General features: G+C 41.2%; 1 protein-coding gene across 9 annotated transcripts in view; it reads left to right on the top strand.

Moving 5' to 3' along the window:
• FAM124B (family with sequence similarity 124 member B) overlaps positions 1–15,604 on the top strand; it is a 32,019-nt gene extending 16,415 nt beyond the window's left edge. For 8 of the 9 annotated variants that reach the window (XM_045031105.1, XM_045031107.1, XM_045031104.1 and 5 more), the window contains 2 exons: positions 6,124–6,866; positions 14,501–15,604. In XM_045031105.1, coding sequence (XP_044887040.1) covers positions 6,135–6,866; positions 14,501–15,145 — 1,377 coding nt within the window. In that variant the 5' untranslated portion in view covers positions 6,124–6,134 and the 3' untranslated portion in view covers positions 15,146–15,604. Of the gene's footprint in view, positions 1–6,032; positions 6,867–14,500 lie in introns of those variants that run through there. The other variant, XM_045031101.1, reaches the window with a different exon arrangement.
• The last annotated feature ends 2,638 nt before the right edge of the window (positions 15,605–18,242 follow it).

The raw sequence follows: 18,242 nt of genomic DNA, 5'->3' as shown, positions 1-18,242 counted from the left end.
GGGGTAAGTGATGATATCCCCTGTTCTACAGATGTAGAAACTAAGGTTGCAAGAGCTTAAATAACTTTTCCAAGGTCACTGGCTCTGTGGATGAGGGGAAAGCAGTGAATCTGATATATCTTGACTTTAGCAAAGCTTTTGATACGGTCTCCCACAGTATTCTTGCCAGCAAGTTAAAAAGTATGGCTTGGATGAATGGACTATAAGGTGGATAGAAAACTGGCTAGATTGTCGGGCTCAATGGGTAGTGATCAATGGCTCGATGTTTAGTTAGCAGCCGGTATCAAGCAGAGTGCCCCAGGGGTCGGTTTTGTTCAACATTTTTATTAATGATCTAGATGATGGGATTAATTGCACCCTCAGCAAGTTTGCAGGTGACATTAAGCTGGGGGGAGAGGTAGATATGCTTGAGGGTAGGGGAAGGGTCCAGAGAGACCTAGACAAATTGGAGGATTGGGCCGAAAGAAATCTGATGAGGTTCAGCAAGGACAAGTGCAGAGTCCTGCACTTAGGAAGGAAGAAAAACATGCACCGCTACAGGCTGGGGACTGACTGGCTAAGCAGCAGTTCTGCAGAGAAGGACTTTGGAATTACAGTGGACAAGAAGCTGGATATGAGTCAGCAGTGTGCCCTCATTGCCAAGAAGGTCAATGGCATATTAGTAGGCCCATTTCCAGCAGATCCAGGGAAGTGATTATTCCCCTCTATTCGGTGCTGGTGAGGCCTCACCTGGAGTATTGCATCCATTTTTGGTTCCCCCACTACAGAAGGGATGTGGACAGAGTCCAGCAGAGGGCAACGAAAATGATTAGGGGGCTGGGGCGCATGACTTATGAGGAGAGGCTGAGGGAACTGGGGTTATTTAGTCTGCAGAAGAGAAGAGTGAGGAGGGATTTGATAGCAGCCTTCATCTACCTGAAAGGGGGTTCCAAAGAGGATGGAACTAGGCTGTTCTCAGTGGTGGTAGATGACAAAACAAGAAAAAATGGTCTCAAGTTGCAGTGTGGGAGATCTAGGTTGGCTATTAGGAAACACTATTTCACTAGGAGGAGGATGAAACACTGGAATAGGTTACCTAGGGAGGTGGTGGAATCTCCATCCTTAGAGGTTTTTAAGGCCCAGCTTGACAAAGCCCTGGCTGGTATGATTTAGTTGGTGTTGGTCCTGCTTTGAGCAGGGAGTTGGACTAGATGACCTCCTGAGGTCTCTTCCAACTCTAATATTCTATGATTCTATGTCACACAGGAAGTTGGTGGAAGAGTTGGGAATAGAATTGAGGTTTCCTGATTCTCTTTGTGATTTCCTTTGCCCCCTGTTGGAAAATGGATTTCTCTTTTCTTTGCTCCAATTGCATTTGTACACTAGTTTGTTATTGTAGGGTTGCTACCAAAGTGGTGTTAGGATTGATTTTCTTTTGTATAAAAGAAATGAAGCATTTGTTGTGAAAATAAAACCCAAAGGTAAAGAATTACACAAATGTGCTTGCAATTAATATAGCTTGCATATACATTTCTAAAGTACATTAATGGCCTGGTGTGACGGAGCGATTCTGGCGGGACCCAACTGAGAGTGCCAAATCAGGACCAATTGCTCAAACAGGGCAGTCACAGCCCTAGGCTGGGGTTTTTCCACCTCTAAGGCCAACCAAACCAGCCAGACAAAAAGGACTTTGGTCTCACCCCACTGGCTAACCACAAGTCACACAAGCAATTTCCTTAGACACTCCAGTCTCCCAGCATCACCACCAGTGCACTCGTCCTGGGGATGAATGGTTATGAAAACCAACACCCCAATAAAAGAAAACGGTTCCCTCGATCCCAAAGGACCAAGCCCCAGACCCAGGTCAATATACACATCAGATCTTACCCACAAATCACGCTGTTGCCAATCCTTTAGAATCTAAAATCTAAAGGTTTATTTACAAAGGGAAAAAGGTGGAAATGAGAGGTAGAATTGGTTAAATGGAATCAATTACATACAGTAATAGCAAAGTTCTTAGTTCAGGCTTGCAGCAGTGCTGGAGTAAACTGCAGGTTCAAATTGAGTCTCTGGAATGCATCCCCCACTGGGATGGGTCGTTCAGTCCCTTGTGTAAAGCTTCAGTTTGTAGCAAAGTCCTTCCAGAGGTCAGAAGCAGGATTGAAGACAAGATGGAGATGCAGCATCAGCCTTATATAGGCTTTTCCAGGTGTAAGAATCTCTTTGTTCTCACTGTGGAAAATCCCAGCAAAATGGAGTCTGCAGTCACATGGACAAGTCCCTGCATACCTTGCTGAGTCACAAGCCGTGTCTGCCTTCTCTCCATGGGTCAATTGTGTAGCTGATGGTCCTTAATGGGCCATCAAACAGGCTAACAGAGCTAACACCAGCTCGTCTGGGATATTACCCAGAAGCACATCACCAACTTGAAATACAGACAGCACAGAGCCAACATTTATAACTTCAACTAAAAATGATACAGACATACAAACAGCATAATTATAACCAGCAACCCATAATCTGGTCTTAGACACCTTAGATGACCCCCTTTATTTAAGATTTGGTGCCACTACAGGACCTTGGTTGCAACCCATGTTCTATATGGTCCCAGTTTATATCAATAACGTCACACCTGGTTATATATTGTATGGTTTCCCAGACAGTTCCTCTGGTGTGTGGATGGTCTATTCACATGATATTCCTTGAGTGGATTTACTGTTCACATGGGATTGAACTGCTACTTTTCTAATCTCTTACAGAAATCTTCCTTGGTATGTTCAGCTCTAAGTCTTTTCTCTGCATCTGAAAACCCTTGTAAAACTTGAATGGGTTAAAATTCCAGCTACTGCAGAAGCCATGTCTGTGTAAGAGATAGAAGCACATCATGCTCAACAGCCTCGCGGCATTATCCTTGTGCTGATGCTGACCCTACTGAAGTCAATGGAAAGACTCTCACTGACTTCATTGGAAGTTTGATGAAGACTTAATGCCTATATATATTTTTTAATTTTAATAACTCCCCTGCCCCTCTCCCCTCACAAATGCTAGCTTGTAAAATTTCACTTTAAAATACTCTATCTCCTCCCTAAATATATTTTTACATCGATGGGATTTTTACTTAGCCAGGATGTCATAGTGATCTGAACAGAGGTGGAAAAGCTGTTTGTATTTGCAGAGGTATTGCAGTGAGCTTGATGTGACTCACCACGAGGAAACTAGGGCAAACCACTGCTCTCTGTTCACACCTATGAAAACTAAGGGCTTGCCAACAAACTAGTATATCAGCTCCTTCACTCCTGAGTGTACATGCTGTACTGGAGAAAGGGAAGGAGACGGCAATTACTTGTAATCGAATTATTACTGCACTGATCTCTACTCTTTTTTTTTTTCTCTCTCCAATTTATGGGCTTACTGGGACATAGGAGGGGGACAGGTTTTTTCCAACCCTAAGCAGGAGGAATGTCCTGTGCTCCTTTTTCAGTGCTACTCGAGTACTCAGTATGTTGAAACTGAACATGATCATGCCACTTTCCCTTTGGTGTGCTTGCTAGCACCCTGGGGAAAACAGCATATTTAGAAGTAGCAGCAAAATGGTGATCCTGGGGAGAGCAAATGGGGACTAAGGAGGGAGAAAGATGCACACACAGACAAACACGCACACAATGGGAGTGAAGGGAGAGAGAGAGAGACGCACAATGAGAATGGAGGGGGATGGGGACCCACACACAGAGTGGGGATGGGATGGGGTGAAATGGAATGACTGCTTAGTCAGGGAGGTATCCAAAGTAGTGGCTGATGATTCAAGTGTTGGTTTTGGTAAAAGGGTGAATAAACACAAGGTCCTGAATATATTTTACGCTCTAATCAGCTACAGTGGGGTTTGTTTGTTTGTTTCCTGGCTTGTATCATCATCATCTTCATCATCTATATAATAGGTTTGATCATAAAACAACCACAATAATGGTTTTCTTTTACATATGAGCACAGTCGTGACCCGATCGCCTAGGATGCCCCCTCCAAGCTGCTTGGCTCAGCTGCATCCTGCCTAAGAGCATGGGTATCATTTGCACTAGTATTACTGAAGGCCTAACCCTGAAGTTCCTCTCAGTCCTCCTCACTCAAGCAAACACCCCATTCATCTCAAACACAGAAGAAGTCAGCTGACTTTGCTTCTCCATTCGCTGGTATATGAGGTTCCACATACAGTTAATCAAATATTCCCTTCCCTTTGGGCTGACAAAGGTGTCTTAGAAAAAATGTTATTCAGAATTCATTTACAGTGTTTTATCTGAAGCCTTAAACACTTACATTGCTTGAAGTGCTATAATTGGTTTCTATTCTCTTCATTTAATTCCTGTAATTGTCGCCAGGGTAGTTCTCTTCCCACCCCTCCCAGCATTTCACTGCAATTACTGTCAAGTAGCCAGGGCTGTAAAACAAACATATTTTTGTATAAACCTTCCCCAGATCTTATCTATATCTAATCTACAATTCTGTATTTTATATTGGGATTTTCACCATGGTCAAAACTTAGATTAATTAAAATAAAACTGATTCTCTCTCTCTCTCTATATATATATGTTTATAAAATATACATTTTTAAAGTCAATACAAAAGTGGTCTTTTATAGTGAGGCACACAAGGCCACAACATTCAGATATGGAACCTTCCAAACTTTGAGGTTGTTCACACCTGGTGTTTCGGTTCAGTCCATAACATTTGGACTAAAATACAAACTTTAATGAACAAGGCTGCTGTCTGCACTGCTGGATCAAAGTTTGGATAACACAATCCCTTCAAAAACAGAGGGGTTTATTAATGCCCAGGTTTGGAAACTGTCATTTTGTGCACCCTACTTATTTGGAAAGAGGAAATGCAAAGAGAGCTGTGGTTCCTAAACATATGTAGTCAGGTACATCACCAGAAATTATAACCCTTGACCTAAATACATGCAGAAGTAAAGAGAGTTCAGTCTGAAGAATTGAGGTTAACTTGCTCTGTGTAAATTGCTTCTGAACTGGCAACATGATGGACAACCCAGGAACAGTATTGTTTAGGGCTCCTAGAGAAAAGCTGGAAGGAGTAAAGTTTTCAGCATTCTTTGTGTAGTTGGGTAGAAACTATATTCATCTGTAAAGGCAAAACAATGGTTATGATCTTCTTATGTGCATGAATAACAAAAATGTACCAGCCTATCCAAATACAGCATAGCAATAGTAATGCACCCAAAAGGAAGGGGGAAACCCGGCACTGGGATTACTTTGGAATAAATGTAATAAACAGGGCACTGTAATATTTCTATTAGAACTGAGGGGCAGCCTGCTCTCTCTGCTGTGTAAAATGACACAATGGGAAAACTAGCATTTAAGGCATCTCCCTAAACTCTTATCTTTCCTTAGATTGAGTCACATCTGCACTAATTGTTATCTGTGCAGGTCACATTTGTTTTTCTTTTGTTAGCCTATTTCCCTTTCTTGTTTTAAAGAATAGTTTATCTGCACACCCTGGAAGGGTGTTACTCATAAAGATCACAAGCTTTTAGATCAAGCAAAAACATTGGCACGTTGACTAAAAAAACAAAGCCTGCTGAGGCTTTAAAACACAAGTGCCGCATTGCATTTGCAATGAGGCGGTAACTGTCTCTTGTTGTGCGTTGCCAGGGTTCTGCTAGATCTCAAGAGTTTGCATTTCCATGGTCAACTGGCAAGTATATTTTTTAAGTAATCTATGCATTTGAGAATAACTGCACTAGTATTTCAGTGTTCTTAATCCCCACTGTATTTCACTATGAAGGACAAAATGTTAGGGCTTGGGTTTTTTGTTTTTGAGGGGGAATGTCAGATGGTTTCTATTTGTATTAGTTGGTGGTTAAAGGACTGGGAGTCAGGGAATGAGAGATTTATTCCCAGCTCTGTCACTGTTCCTCTGTATGACCTTGAGCAAATCACTTAACCTCTCTGTGCTTCATCTTTTATCTGTAAAATATAGATAGAGCTACAAGTCTTTACTTCACAGGGATGTGTGAGGCATGTAAAGCATGCTGAGATCTTCAGATGGGAAGCAAAAGAGAAATCCAAAGTATAATTGTTCATGATTATTCAGTGTATACAGAAACACTCATCTGTCTTTATTTTTATTCTCAAGGTGATTTTACAATGGATGGAAGAGCAGACTCGTTGGTGATGACTGTGCATCTTCTTGCCACCTCTGGACATTCATTACTTTTGCAGCAAACTCTTGATCGGCTTCTGGGGTGGATCTGTCTGGATGTTCGCCTCTTCCTTGTATCCGAACGTGTTACTCCAATGAAGTATTATGAGAAATATCACCGGAAAAGCTCTGGATTTCCTGGGATGTCCATTCTCCTTTTCCTGCATGAGGACTTTGGGGAAGAACGGATTTTTCAGGTCCATGATTTTTTCCAGCACCCTCCATGGCAGGATCACCACATGCAACATGCTAATGGGAAACTGTACCCTTATGCACCCGCTGGCCAGGAATTTTATTGTCTGGATGAGCATATGCCTGTATGGGGTGTACGACAAGTTCATTATGGCACTGAAATTCTGCGTGTGACTCTCTACTGTAGCTTTGATAACTATGATGATGCAGTCAGACTTTACGAGATGATCCTACAGAAAGAAGCAACTATGCAGAAGAGTAACTTTTGTGTCTTTGTGCTATATGCAACACAAACTGTTGCTGTTCAGCTCTGCTTGAAGCAGCTGCCCCCTGGGGTCTCTGTTGAACTGAAAGAATCTTCTGTGTTGCAATTCAAGGTGCACGAAATTGGGCAGCTGGTACCTCTTCTGCCTAATCCATGTGTTCCTATCAGTAGCACCCGATGGCAAACTCAGGACTACGAAGGAAACAAAATCTTGCTTCAGGTATTGGGTTTTTTATATGTGCTGCCTTTAATTCAGTAGGTGACTTGCCAGCTAGGAAGAACACAGGGTCTGATTGGAAGATAGTTATTTATTTATTACTATTTATTTCTTCCTTTGAATTTATAAAATATTTATAGCTGTCTATCCCGTACTCTGGGTGATTTCTCCATTAATAAAACCACCCAAAGTAACATAAAAGGATTGCCAGATATTTTTATAATATCTCCCCCTGGGCTGATATGACATTGTGCAGTTAGACCTGATAAATGATAACCTGAAATGCAAGTACGGTACTTTGCAGGCTGGTCTGTAGATGGTTTAACCCTCAGATGAAATTACTGTAAGTGCTTGAATTATTTCTTTATGATAAGGGTTTAGAGTGGAAATGTTTTCGGAAGCTGGTTTCTAGCTGTGCTGTTGGGTGCCACCCAAGGAAGGGTATGTTTGGGTGTATGGTATCTGTCAATTTTTGTGAAAGTTTAGTAGTTAAACTGAGCAGTGAAACTGTACTGCCTAGGCTGGAGTGAATAAATCATAGTGAATAAAGGCTTGTTTCCATGGGTAGGTTTTTTCACGTTAACTTTGTTTTTTGGGCTTAAACTGACTTGTGTTCACATGGCACAATTCTTTTTCGAATAATCTTGTGTCCTTTTGCAAATTAGATAATCCATTTTGAAAGTGGATTTATTCCATTTCAGGATGAATTATTCTGGAAAATGATTCAAGTGGACCTGTCTGTATTTTGGATGAACTTTTCCACCTCTGGCAGTCCTCCTACTGCTATCCCACACTGCATTGCTTTACATCTGATTTGACCTGTCTGCCTACTTATGTGCAATCTACTAGTCTGGAAGTTGGGAAGTTGCATTCACTTCCCCCTCGATATTTCCCAGGAAATCCACTTCAAATGTATTGTCCCAAAAGTCCATTCTTGTTTGGCACGTTGTTCAATATAGTTCTGTAATCATTCGGGCCTTGCATTACATCTCCTCCCTAGAGGTTACATGCGATCCCAGCCCACAATAACACAAACTTTGCATTTAGTACAATGGACCCTAAGGACCGTTAATTCAGTAAGGTTTCTTCAAGGCTATGGCAGGTTATCATGCATATCAGCTATTGTGCATATCTGTCGCAGGTAGCATCCCCATTGTACGGATGGGGAAATGGAGGCAGAAAGATTAAAAGCTTGATGTGTCTGAGGGCCTTGTGACAAGCTGGAGATAAGCATTATACACCTAGCAGGAAGCACCCAGCACTTAGTGTTATTGGGCAGTAAATGACTCACCCAGAGCTAGAAATGAAAAGAATGAATTCAGTGGCTCTGATTCTCCACTCACTTTAAACCAGTTTAACTCCCTTGACTTTAATAAACTAACTCCTGATTAGCACCAGTGTGAGGGAAAGAACCAGGCCGAACAGCTTTTAGACCGTAAGCTATTTGAGGCTGGAACTGTCATTTACTATATGGATGTATTGTATAGCACCTAACACAACGGGGCCTTGATCTGTAGGCTCTTGGCATTGCTGTAATACAGTAATCATTACTAAGAGTTACTCTTAAAATGGCTTCACCTTCAAATGGTGGACAGGAGTAAGAGCTATCAGAGCAGGCCCAGTATTTGTAACATGCTTTTGAATCAATCTACCTGAAAATTTTAGAAATATCTATTTTGGGGTTGAAAATTTTGCACAAAAATGTTTGTTTTCCAGCTAGTTTATAGATTTAATAGATTTTTTTCTTTTTGAAAATTCAAAATTTCAATGAAAACATTTCAGTTAACTGTATCGCTGAATAATTATTCCTTTGGATCTAAATTACTCAGCATTTTCCATTTAAACATTTTTATGTCCTAGTATTTTAATTCATTTTCCCATACTTCTGTGTATAGTATAGTTTGGATTATTTCAATAATTTGTAGCAATCCTGTGTAGTTTTTAATTTTTCTCTGATTCTTTGGCAGAGTGATTTTGCCTTCGTTTTTATTTTTTCTCTTTCTATTCCTTCTAGAGATTATTTGGTACAATTCCTGATAATCCATCTGCATGGCTAATTTCTTCACTGATCTCTCATTGTTAATCCTCAATGCAGCTTTTGCTTTTATGTGTCTGTACTTTTCATCCTGTCTCTCTGCAAACTAGGTGGCTACCCACCTGATGTAGGCAAGGGCTTCACTTTGACAGATGCATTTGAATTCCCTGGCAGGAGAGGGTTAGGATTTGTTTTTTAGCTGTGACTCATCCTCCTCCTGCCAAGGGAACTAGGAGCCAGTCTGAACTTGGGGTTTGTGCTTTGTTTTGTTGCTTCAAGCAGCACATTGATATGCTGATAGTTTGGCATGAAGAGCCTGATCCTGTGATCCAGGGACTCTCATATCCCACTAGAGGTAATGGCAGTCGAGAGCTCTCGGCACCTCCCAGGATTGCATCCTTCATGCTGAAGAAACCACAGTATCCCTGGTTTGTCAGTTAGGTAGGATTTGTTCCTTTTCTTAAGTCACAAAGGTTCCATATGATCCCTTGCTAACGATTAGTTAGGGCATCTCCATGTTGAATGACTTTTTGGAAACCAATTTAATATTATTTAATAGTTTGTCTCTGTTAAGGGATCACCTTCCTTCTTTTCAGTCTGTCCTCCCCATTGCAGAACATATCTTGGATGGCGGTTGATCAATTACAAGTATAAAATGTCCTTGGCTTATCACACTTATTAGTCAGTCTGTCTATTCTTCAGAGAATCATAGGTGAGCATTTTTCCATTACGGCAGGTGTCAACAGGTGCTGCTGTTGCACATAACCTTCCAAGTTCTTTTGTGTTATGACTAGTCTTACATGGCGACACAGTTGCAGCAAGGTGTGAATGTAAAGTGCTGCACTAGCTTGCCTTGCACTAAGTGGACCCTGCTACCATGCACTAAAAGGTCTGTAGTGCGTTTTGACACGAACAGCAGTATGAGGAAGCACACTACAGAATGTTTAGAACATGGTAGCATGGTCCACATGGCAACTTAGTATGTCAGGCTAATGTACAGTACATTCACACCCTGGGTTGCTACACATTAAGTTGCTGTGTAGACAGGCCCTAAGTGTTTGAGCAAATGTTCAGTCTTAGAAGGACATTGCTATGTGTTCTTAGTGACTTAGATTCTGTGTATAGGCAATCTAAGGAGAGAGAGCTGTGTGAGCAGCAGGAAAGTTTGCTCACTGCCTTGGTCTCCAGTTAGAGTCAGTTCTTGAGGCAGAATTGTTCTCTGGGCATTAGTGTTGAGTTGAGATGCCTGAAAGAAGGGATTGCCCTGCATGCTGTTTGTGATTTTCTGTTCCAGGACTGGCATATGTGTGTAAATAAAACAAGTTACACTTAGAATACACCCAGACTCTGTCACTGATTTCTTCACCACTGGGAAGCCAGCTTGCAATGCCTCAAACATCTGCTACCACTTGGCAGAGGGGCAACTCTGGCATCAGACTGAGACATGGGTAATATAATGTAATGTAATATAATGTAATGTACCCTATTCAGATAAAGATTCTTGGTTATCAAAATACATTTGGTGACTTAAGGCCTGAACCTGAAAATCCTAACTCACATGACTTGTGGCTTACTTGAGTGAGTAGTTATATTATTTCTGTTGACTTTACGCCTTACTAAGAACTACTTCAAAGACTCAGAGTTGGCAGGCTTTAACCCATAACAAATTACCATTCTCCTTCTGATTCTCCTGGGGATTTTTTCCTCCAGCAAATAAATGATGCAAATTGGAGTCCATTATTATGCTTATATGTGGGTTATTTATTATGGGATAGATAATATAATTGATGAGAGACCTGATATTTCACATGCTCATCCATCCTCAGTGTTCTCAGTGTCTTCCTTTAGTTATCTTTAGTTACTGTATTATTCCATTCTTTGCCCTTTCCTGAAGGGTTTATAGGTGATTCCTAATGCTCATACTTTGTTGATATAATCATAGAAATTTAGGGCTGGAAGGGACCTCAAGAGGTCATCTGGTCCATCCCCCCATGCTGAAGCAGGACCAAGCATACCTAGGCCATCCCTGACAGGTGCTTGGAGGTTTTTAAGACAAGATTAGACAATTATAGGGATTCCACAACCTTCATTGGTTACCTATTCCAGTACTTAACTATTTTTATCATTAGAAAGTTTTCCCTAATATCTAATCTAAATCTCTCTTGCTAAAGATTGTCAGCTACTTCTTGTCCTACCTTCAGTGGACATGGAGAACGATTGGTTGCCATCCTCTTTATAAAACACCTTGACACATTTGAAGACTGTTATCAAGCCCCCACAGCCGCCTTTTCTCAACACTAAACGTACCCAGTATTTTTAAACTTTCCACACAGATCAGGTTTTCTAAACCTTTTATCTTTTTAGTTGCTCTTCTCTGGGTTCTCTCCAGTTTGTCCACATCTTCCCTGAAGTGTGGTGCCCAGAACTGGACACAGTACTCCAGCTGAGGCCTCACTAGTCCCATGCAGAATGGGACAATTACCTCCCGTATCTTCCATATGACTCTTCTATTATAATACACCCTAAAATGATAGTGGCCTTTTCTGCACCGGCATCACACTGTTGGTTTGTATTCAATGTGTGATCCATTATAACTCCCAGTAGTACTGCAGTACAACTGTCTAGCCAGTCATTTTCTGTTATGTAGTTGTGCATTTGATTTTTTCCTTCCCAAGTGTAGTACTTTGCATCTGCCTTTATTGAATTTCATCTTAAGAACGTAAGAAGATGCCATACTGGGTCAGACCACTGGTTGGTCTAGCCCAGTATCCTGTCTCTAACAATGGCTAGTGCCAGAGCTTCAGAGGGAGTGTACAGAACAGGGCAGTTGGAGAAATCTACCCCTGCTTTCTCCTCCTGTCTTCTGGCAGTCAGTGGTTTAGGACTGTCCCAAGAGTGGGCTTGCATCCCTGACCATCTTGGCTAGAAGCCATTGATGGTCCTGTCATCCATGAACTTATCCAGTTATTTGTTGAACCCAGTTATATTTATGGCCATCACAATGTCCCCTGGCAATGGATTCCACAGGTTTATTGTGTGTTGTGTGAAAAAGTTACTTCCTCTTCTTTGTATTAAATCTGTTGCCTATTAATTTTTTTTACATTGTGGGAAAAGATAACACTTCTTTAGTCACTTTTCCCACATCATTCATGATTTTTAGACCTCTATCTTATCCCCCCTTGTCAATTTTTTTTTAAGCTGAGCAGCCTTAATCATTTTAGTCTCTCCTCTCATGGAAGCCATTCCATACCCTTTATCACCTCTGTCACTCTTCTCTGAACCTTTTCCAGTTCCGTTATAACCTTTTTGAGATGGGGGGTGGGGGAGACCAGACCTGTGGGTGCACCGTGGATTTACATAGCAATTATGATATTTACTGTCTTACAGTCCATGGTTTGGGCATCTTTTCCACATTTGCATATCCTGCTATCCATTTGTGTAGTAGGAAATTGTGATGCCTGTGTGAGGTTCTGAGGCATTTCACTGTGATTCTTCTCTTACATGGCCTGGCAAATCCAGGTAGCTGGTCTGTACGATCCATAATGAAATCTTGATTCTTGACCTTGCTATTTTCCCACAGCATCTGCCAGTTGTTTTTGTTTGGTGATGGTTCCAAAGTTTTGAGAGCTTTGGCCATTAACCAGAAAGGATTTCAGGATTTAAGGCATCATTTTGGGGGCTTATGGAGGTCTTCACAGAAAAGTTAGTCTGGATTTGTTATCCCACAGTTGGATTGTCATATTAGCAAACCGCTGATAAGTACCCTGAGTGTGGTTTTTTAACTAGTTGTGCACCCATCTTATAGTAATTTAATCTAGGCTACATTTCCTTAGTTTGCTTATGAGAATATTATGTGGGATTGTATCAAAAGCCTTATTATATCACATCTACAGCTCTTCCTTGCTCCAGTAGTCCAGTAACCCTGTCAAAGAAGGAAATTAGGTTGGCTTGGCGTGATTTGTTCTTGAAAAATCCATGTTGGCTATTACTTATCACACTATTATTCTGTTGGTGCTTACAAATTGATTGTTTAAAAAATTGTTCCAGCATCTTTCCATGTATAGAAGGTAGGCTGACTGGTTTATAATTCTCTAGGTTCTCTTTGTTCCCTCTTTAAAAGATAGGTACTATGTTTGCCCTTCTCCAGTCCTCTGGGACCTCGCCCATCATCCATGAGCTCTTGAAGATAGTCACTACTGAGTCCAAGACTGCTTCAGCTAATTCCTTAAGAAGCATAGAATGAATTTAATCAGGGCCTGTCAACTAGAATACATCTAACCTATCTAAATATTCTTTAGCTTGTTCTTCCCATATTCTGGCTTGTGTTCCTTCCCCCTTGTTAATATTAATTGTGTTAAGCACATGGTTGCAAGTTTCATTTTTAGAGAAGACTGAAGCAAAATAGGCATCAAACACCTCTGCCTTCATGATATCATCCATTAGTAGCTCTCCTTCCCCGCTAAGTAGTTGACCTAGCCTTTCTTTCTTCTTTCTCTTATTCCTAATGTATTTATAGAACCTCTTCTTATTTCCTTTCATGTCCCTTGCTAGGTGTCAGTTTTTGTGCCTTAGCTTTCTGATTTCTCCCTACATGCTTGTGCTAGTCTTTTGAACTCATCCTTAGCAATGTGTCCATATTTCCACTTTTTGTAGGATTCCCTTTTGATTTTCACATCATTAATGAGCTCCTAATGGAGCCAAATTGGCCTCTACTATTCTTGCTATTTTTTCTTTGTCAGTATAGTTTGCTGTTGTGCCTTTAATACTGTCTCTTTGAGAAACTGTCACTTCTCCTGAACAATTTTTTTCCCTTCTGTTCTTCCCCTGGGACCCTACCTATCAATTCTCTAAGATTGTTAAAGTCTGGGGTTTTTTTAAGTCCATTGTACTTATTCTGCTGCTTTCACTCCTTCCTTTCTTTAGAATCACGAAATCTGTCATTTCATGATCACTTTCATCCAAGTTGCCTTCAACCTTCAGATTCACAACCAATTCCTCCCTGTTAATCAGAACCAAGCCTAAAGTGGCTGCCCCCATGGTTACTATTTCTACCTTCTGAAACAAGAAGTTGTCCCCAACACACTCCAAGAACTTACTGGATACTTTGTGTTCTGAAGTATTACTTTTTCCAACAGATTTTAATCTTAAAACTCATATGAAAAGTGCTAGTTATTTTAACACAAATCAGACTGGATTTTTGGAGTCTCTTAGAACTAAATCAGCAAACTAATTTAACATTTGCATGAGACCATAAAATTCAGTGCATGTGTGTCTTAAAATAAGATTAGAATTTGACTCTAATGGTATCACTGAATCTTTTTTTGTTTTGTTTTTCTTTATCAAAGGAGTGAAATTTGTGATTAGTTTCAAAGTAAAATGAAAATTTATAAATGCAATGGTACGTTGAAATGAATGAATCAGCTCATTCATAAATTCTTTAGCATGGGTTTCCACATCCGAGTTGTAGAAGATAATAATGGAACCCGTAATCATTAAGCTGTAGATGATTTCAGCATGATAGCTGCCGTTGAGGACACAGTAGTCACTTCATTGCTGTTCAAGCAATGATTTAATAGTGTTCTCATCAATCTTTCTTTAACAGGTTCAAGGCAACTCAAAACACAATGAAAAAAATGACGGGCTTTCCAATCAGCACAATAATGCAGGTGAAGAAAAGATCCTACAGAATTCCACACTAGCCCCCTTTCCCACAAAGTGGGTTAATGCAGAGCAGAAAAGCCGGAAGATCAGAATGATGAAGTGTAAAATCAAATCAGAACACAGAATTATTTCTGGGAGCGTTAGCAGCACCCCACAGAGTAACTCCTGTTCTTCATCCCAGGCCAGCAGCCCAGCAGCTACTTCACAGTCTGATACCACCTCTTTCAATGCAAGTGCAGGAACTAAACTGAACATCTCCAGCCAAGAAATCCATTTTCAAAGGCAAGAAGCAGAGACCAATGTTGACACAGGATTCACGGTAGTAAATTCTGAATGCAACCCATCTCCACTTAGCAGGTTTTCAAGGGACTTGCAGGACAGCCTTCCTCAGCTACAAGCACCAAACTATTCATTAGCTGCTGCTGGCTCCAGAATCAACTTGCCTTCTGAGGATAGTATCCATCTGTCATTATCTGCTGTCAAAAGAAATAAAGGAGCAGGGCAGACAGCTTCAAACTTTCACTTAAGAATATCAAGAGCAAACCATGGAAATGGAAATGAAGAGGAGGAGGAATTCTTTATTTGACTTGAAACAAATGTGCCTGACTGACTTTAAAACTGATAGATAAATGCTTTATTCTGGAAACAGAGAGAAAGCAATCTGCATGCTGTTTAACTCTGTGTTTATACAGACACCAAGATGCCTAGGCTACCTGTTCTGTTATGAAAAAAGACTTCAATGGGGTTTTATTGCAATAGAGTCACTTTATGTACAAAAATGCTAATGGATGGAGGGCAAAACCACAAAAAATAATAATGTGCAGTTACACAGTGAGTTTGATTCTTTTAAATACAGAACACCCAACAGCGTAATTGTGCATTGAATGGGAATAAGCCATGTGAGTCCTATTACTGTTTGTAAATGTTAACCAGTAGCCTGTGACACATTCTGTCTTGTGTAGTTGCATTAGAGGGCTTTGGCAGTGGGATGCTAAAAATAGCAATGTGAACATGGGAGGCACTACGTGAGTGTGTAGAAAGTTGTGTAGGGTACATGGAGTTCAGGTGGGTAGGGAACTCTACTCATCTAAATCAGTGCCTCACCATCTACTCTGCTATTTATACCTGTGCTAGCTGGACGTGCAGCGTCTGTACCCTACATGCTGCCATAAGTGTATATTTACCTTTGGTGGTGGAATGGTCACAACGTGTGAGCAGGCTTGCAATGTCTTTCTCCTTCTAGGTGCCCTCTCATTTCTCCCTCTGCCATCATCCAGACTTGAAAAGTGTGAACGTGATCATTCATATGCATTTAAATGAGACCAAATCACACCCTGATACACCCCCATAATGCTACTTTTCACATTTTTGAAGAAAACTATTTAAAATCAATCGTTTGAACTCTGTTTTCTCCTCATGAAGCACATGACCCCTGCCCTCTCAATGCTCCATGGAATAAAGTTAGAAACAATATGCATGATCTTTGTTAGACCTCTGTGCAATTATCAACATGGTGAAAATCCCAATTGAATTTTAAATGGCAGGAGACAAACAGAAACCATTGGAGCTGAGAGAGCTACCAGAATGGTAAAAGCTAAAAATTCAGTAAAGAGTGCTCACCGAAGGACAAATGAACCATTCATTTAAAAGAAACAAATGTTTATCAAGATTGGATTTATTTAAAGTTTTCCTAGTGGAGAACCATTACCTAGGCCAGAAAGGAGGAGAGTTAGAGGGTGCTGGACTGAAGGGTCAACAATTACGAAGAGCATGGCAAAAATCTGATCTGCCTATTTTACTCTTGTCCAGAATATGAGGGACACATGGACTCTCACTGCCAAAAGAGGGTAAATTTGGAGTCATGACAAGGAGATGCTACTTTACTCTGTGCCCTCGTGAAAGTGTCTGCTCTGTCCTGGCTGATGGAATGTTTCATAACAGAGGAGTAGGGCTTGGCTAGGTTTACGTTTGTCATGCTCTTGCCTGCTCTGAGGAGGAGCGGACTAGGGAGGGGATGACCAGTGCTGCGCCCCATTCATTTCAGATTTAGCCACATCACCATCCCTAGCCAATGACTGGCCCACCTGAGACTTGTGAACTCAGGCAATCTGTTTTAAGCTTTGCACGGAGTATACATTATACCAGAGTGCCTGAGGACCCAAGAATCCTGCAGCAGAATTAAGGTCCTGCTTACTGTCGAGTGCCAGGGCCAGGCATATAACACTCCTGCTGCTACCTCACAAGGGCATTGAGATGGCCACTGCAGCTTGCCTGTTAGAAAGGGCTGGAAATTTTTATGATCATTAACAACATTTGAGTCTATGCCAGCTAAAATAAGGAGGGTAAACACACCCTATGCTTCAGTGTGTGACCTTGATTACCCATGCAGGTCCAAAAGGGTTCATTTCCTCTTTGTGAACAGCCTAGCCTAATTAGCCAGGGGGGCGCTGTGGTTTGTTGGCGTTTTGGCTTGGGGCAGGCTAACTCCCACTTTCATTCCATCTACTTTCTCTTGAATAAATCTGCAAAAGGCTCCTGCTTAGACTTTGAAGTGTGGGTCTTCTCTGAAAAATAACTGTGTGATAGCACAGCATCCTCTCACTCGGCATATCTGCTCTGCTCCTGCTGTCTCCAAATCCTATCTGTGTATTTTAGTGACACAAAATAAGATGGGTCAGCTCATATATTAGATGCCTTTGCGTTGTTTCAGTAGAAGTTCTTTCTTTATAGGATTAAATGCCTGATTCTGAGCAGTGCTGAGCACCCTGAGTGGCCATTCAAATTAACAGGGCCTGTGATTTTTCAGGATCAGGCCCTAATACTGCCAAGATGGAATCAAATGAGCGAGAGCTACTCAGGCTGTTGTTCTCCAGCAGCAACTGTGTGTGTGCTGGGAGAATGTGTTCTGATGTGTAGAATGACACATGTTCCTAACATTATTTTCATGTGCCACATATTGTCATACCGTGCCAGGCTGTCCTGAAAACATATTCTTATTTGCCTGTGTCCTGTGCAGGAAACCATACTGTGTGGCTTGACATGCAGAGTTATAGATCTGAGTTAGAACGTCCTTTGCCAGAGATTACTGATACCACAAGAAACTTACTTTTTTAAAAGATATTTCCTCCTACAGTCTGTAGTAGTTTTGTTTTCAATAAAACATAACGTGACATTTTACTGCACATAAGCTGATTATTAATAACAACACTGAATGGTATAAATTTACCCAGCACTTCACAAACCCAGAGCAAGGTGATTTGCCACCACTGGAGACATGCTAATATGAAGAAGCCAAACCAATACACGACAAGGGACAACAGTTCAGGCAAGGATTGGTGGTGGTGAATTACTGGAGAGGAGAATCAGGTAGTGGATGGATTCCTGGAATAAGAGGTTTTAAGAAGGGATTTAATGGCTAGTGCCCTAAATATAGAAGTGTAGCTGTGATGGCATGAGTGCCGGCAGGGGTAGCCACCCAAGTATGTGTCTAGAGTCTGGAATGGGCTTACACTTGGGGCAACTAACTTCTTCTGTCACTTGCATTGCTGTGCTTTCACTTGCATTGCTATGCTTGCACTTCTATTTTGAACACACTAGCTTGATCACTTTCCAGCTCCAGTGAAAACAGACCCTGATTTGAGTGGAGCTAGTCCTAATTTGCCCTAGGAGAATCAAGCCTTAGG

The sequence above is a fragment of the Mauremys mutica genome, chromosome 9 (genome assembly GCF_020497125.1).
Source record: "Mauremys mutica isolate MM-2020 ecotype Southern chromosome 9, ASM2049712v1, whole genome shotgun sequence".
Lineage (NCBI taxonomy): Eukaryota > Metazoa > Chordata > Testudines > Geoemydidae > Mauremys > Mauremys mutica.
The sequence above is the reverse complement of the archived record's forward strand: the minus strand, read 5'-3'. Positions and strand labels throughout refer to the sequence as shown.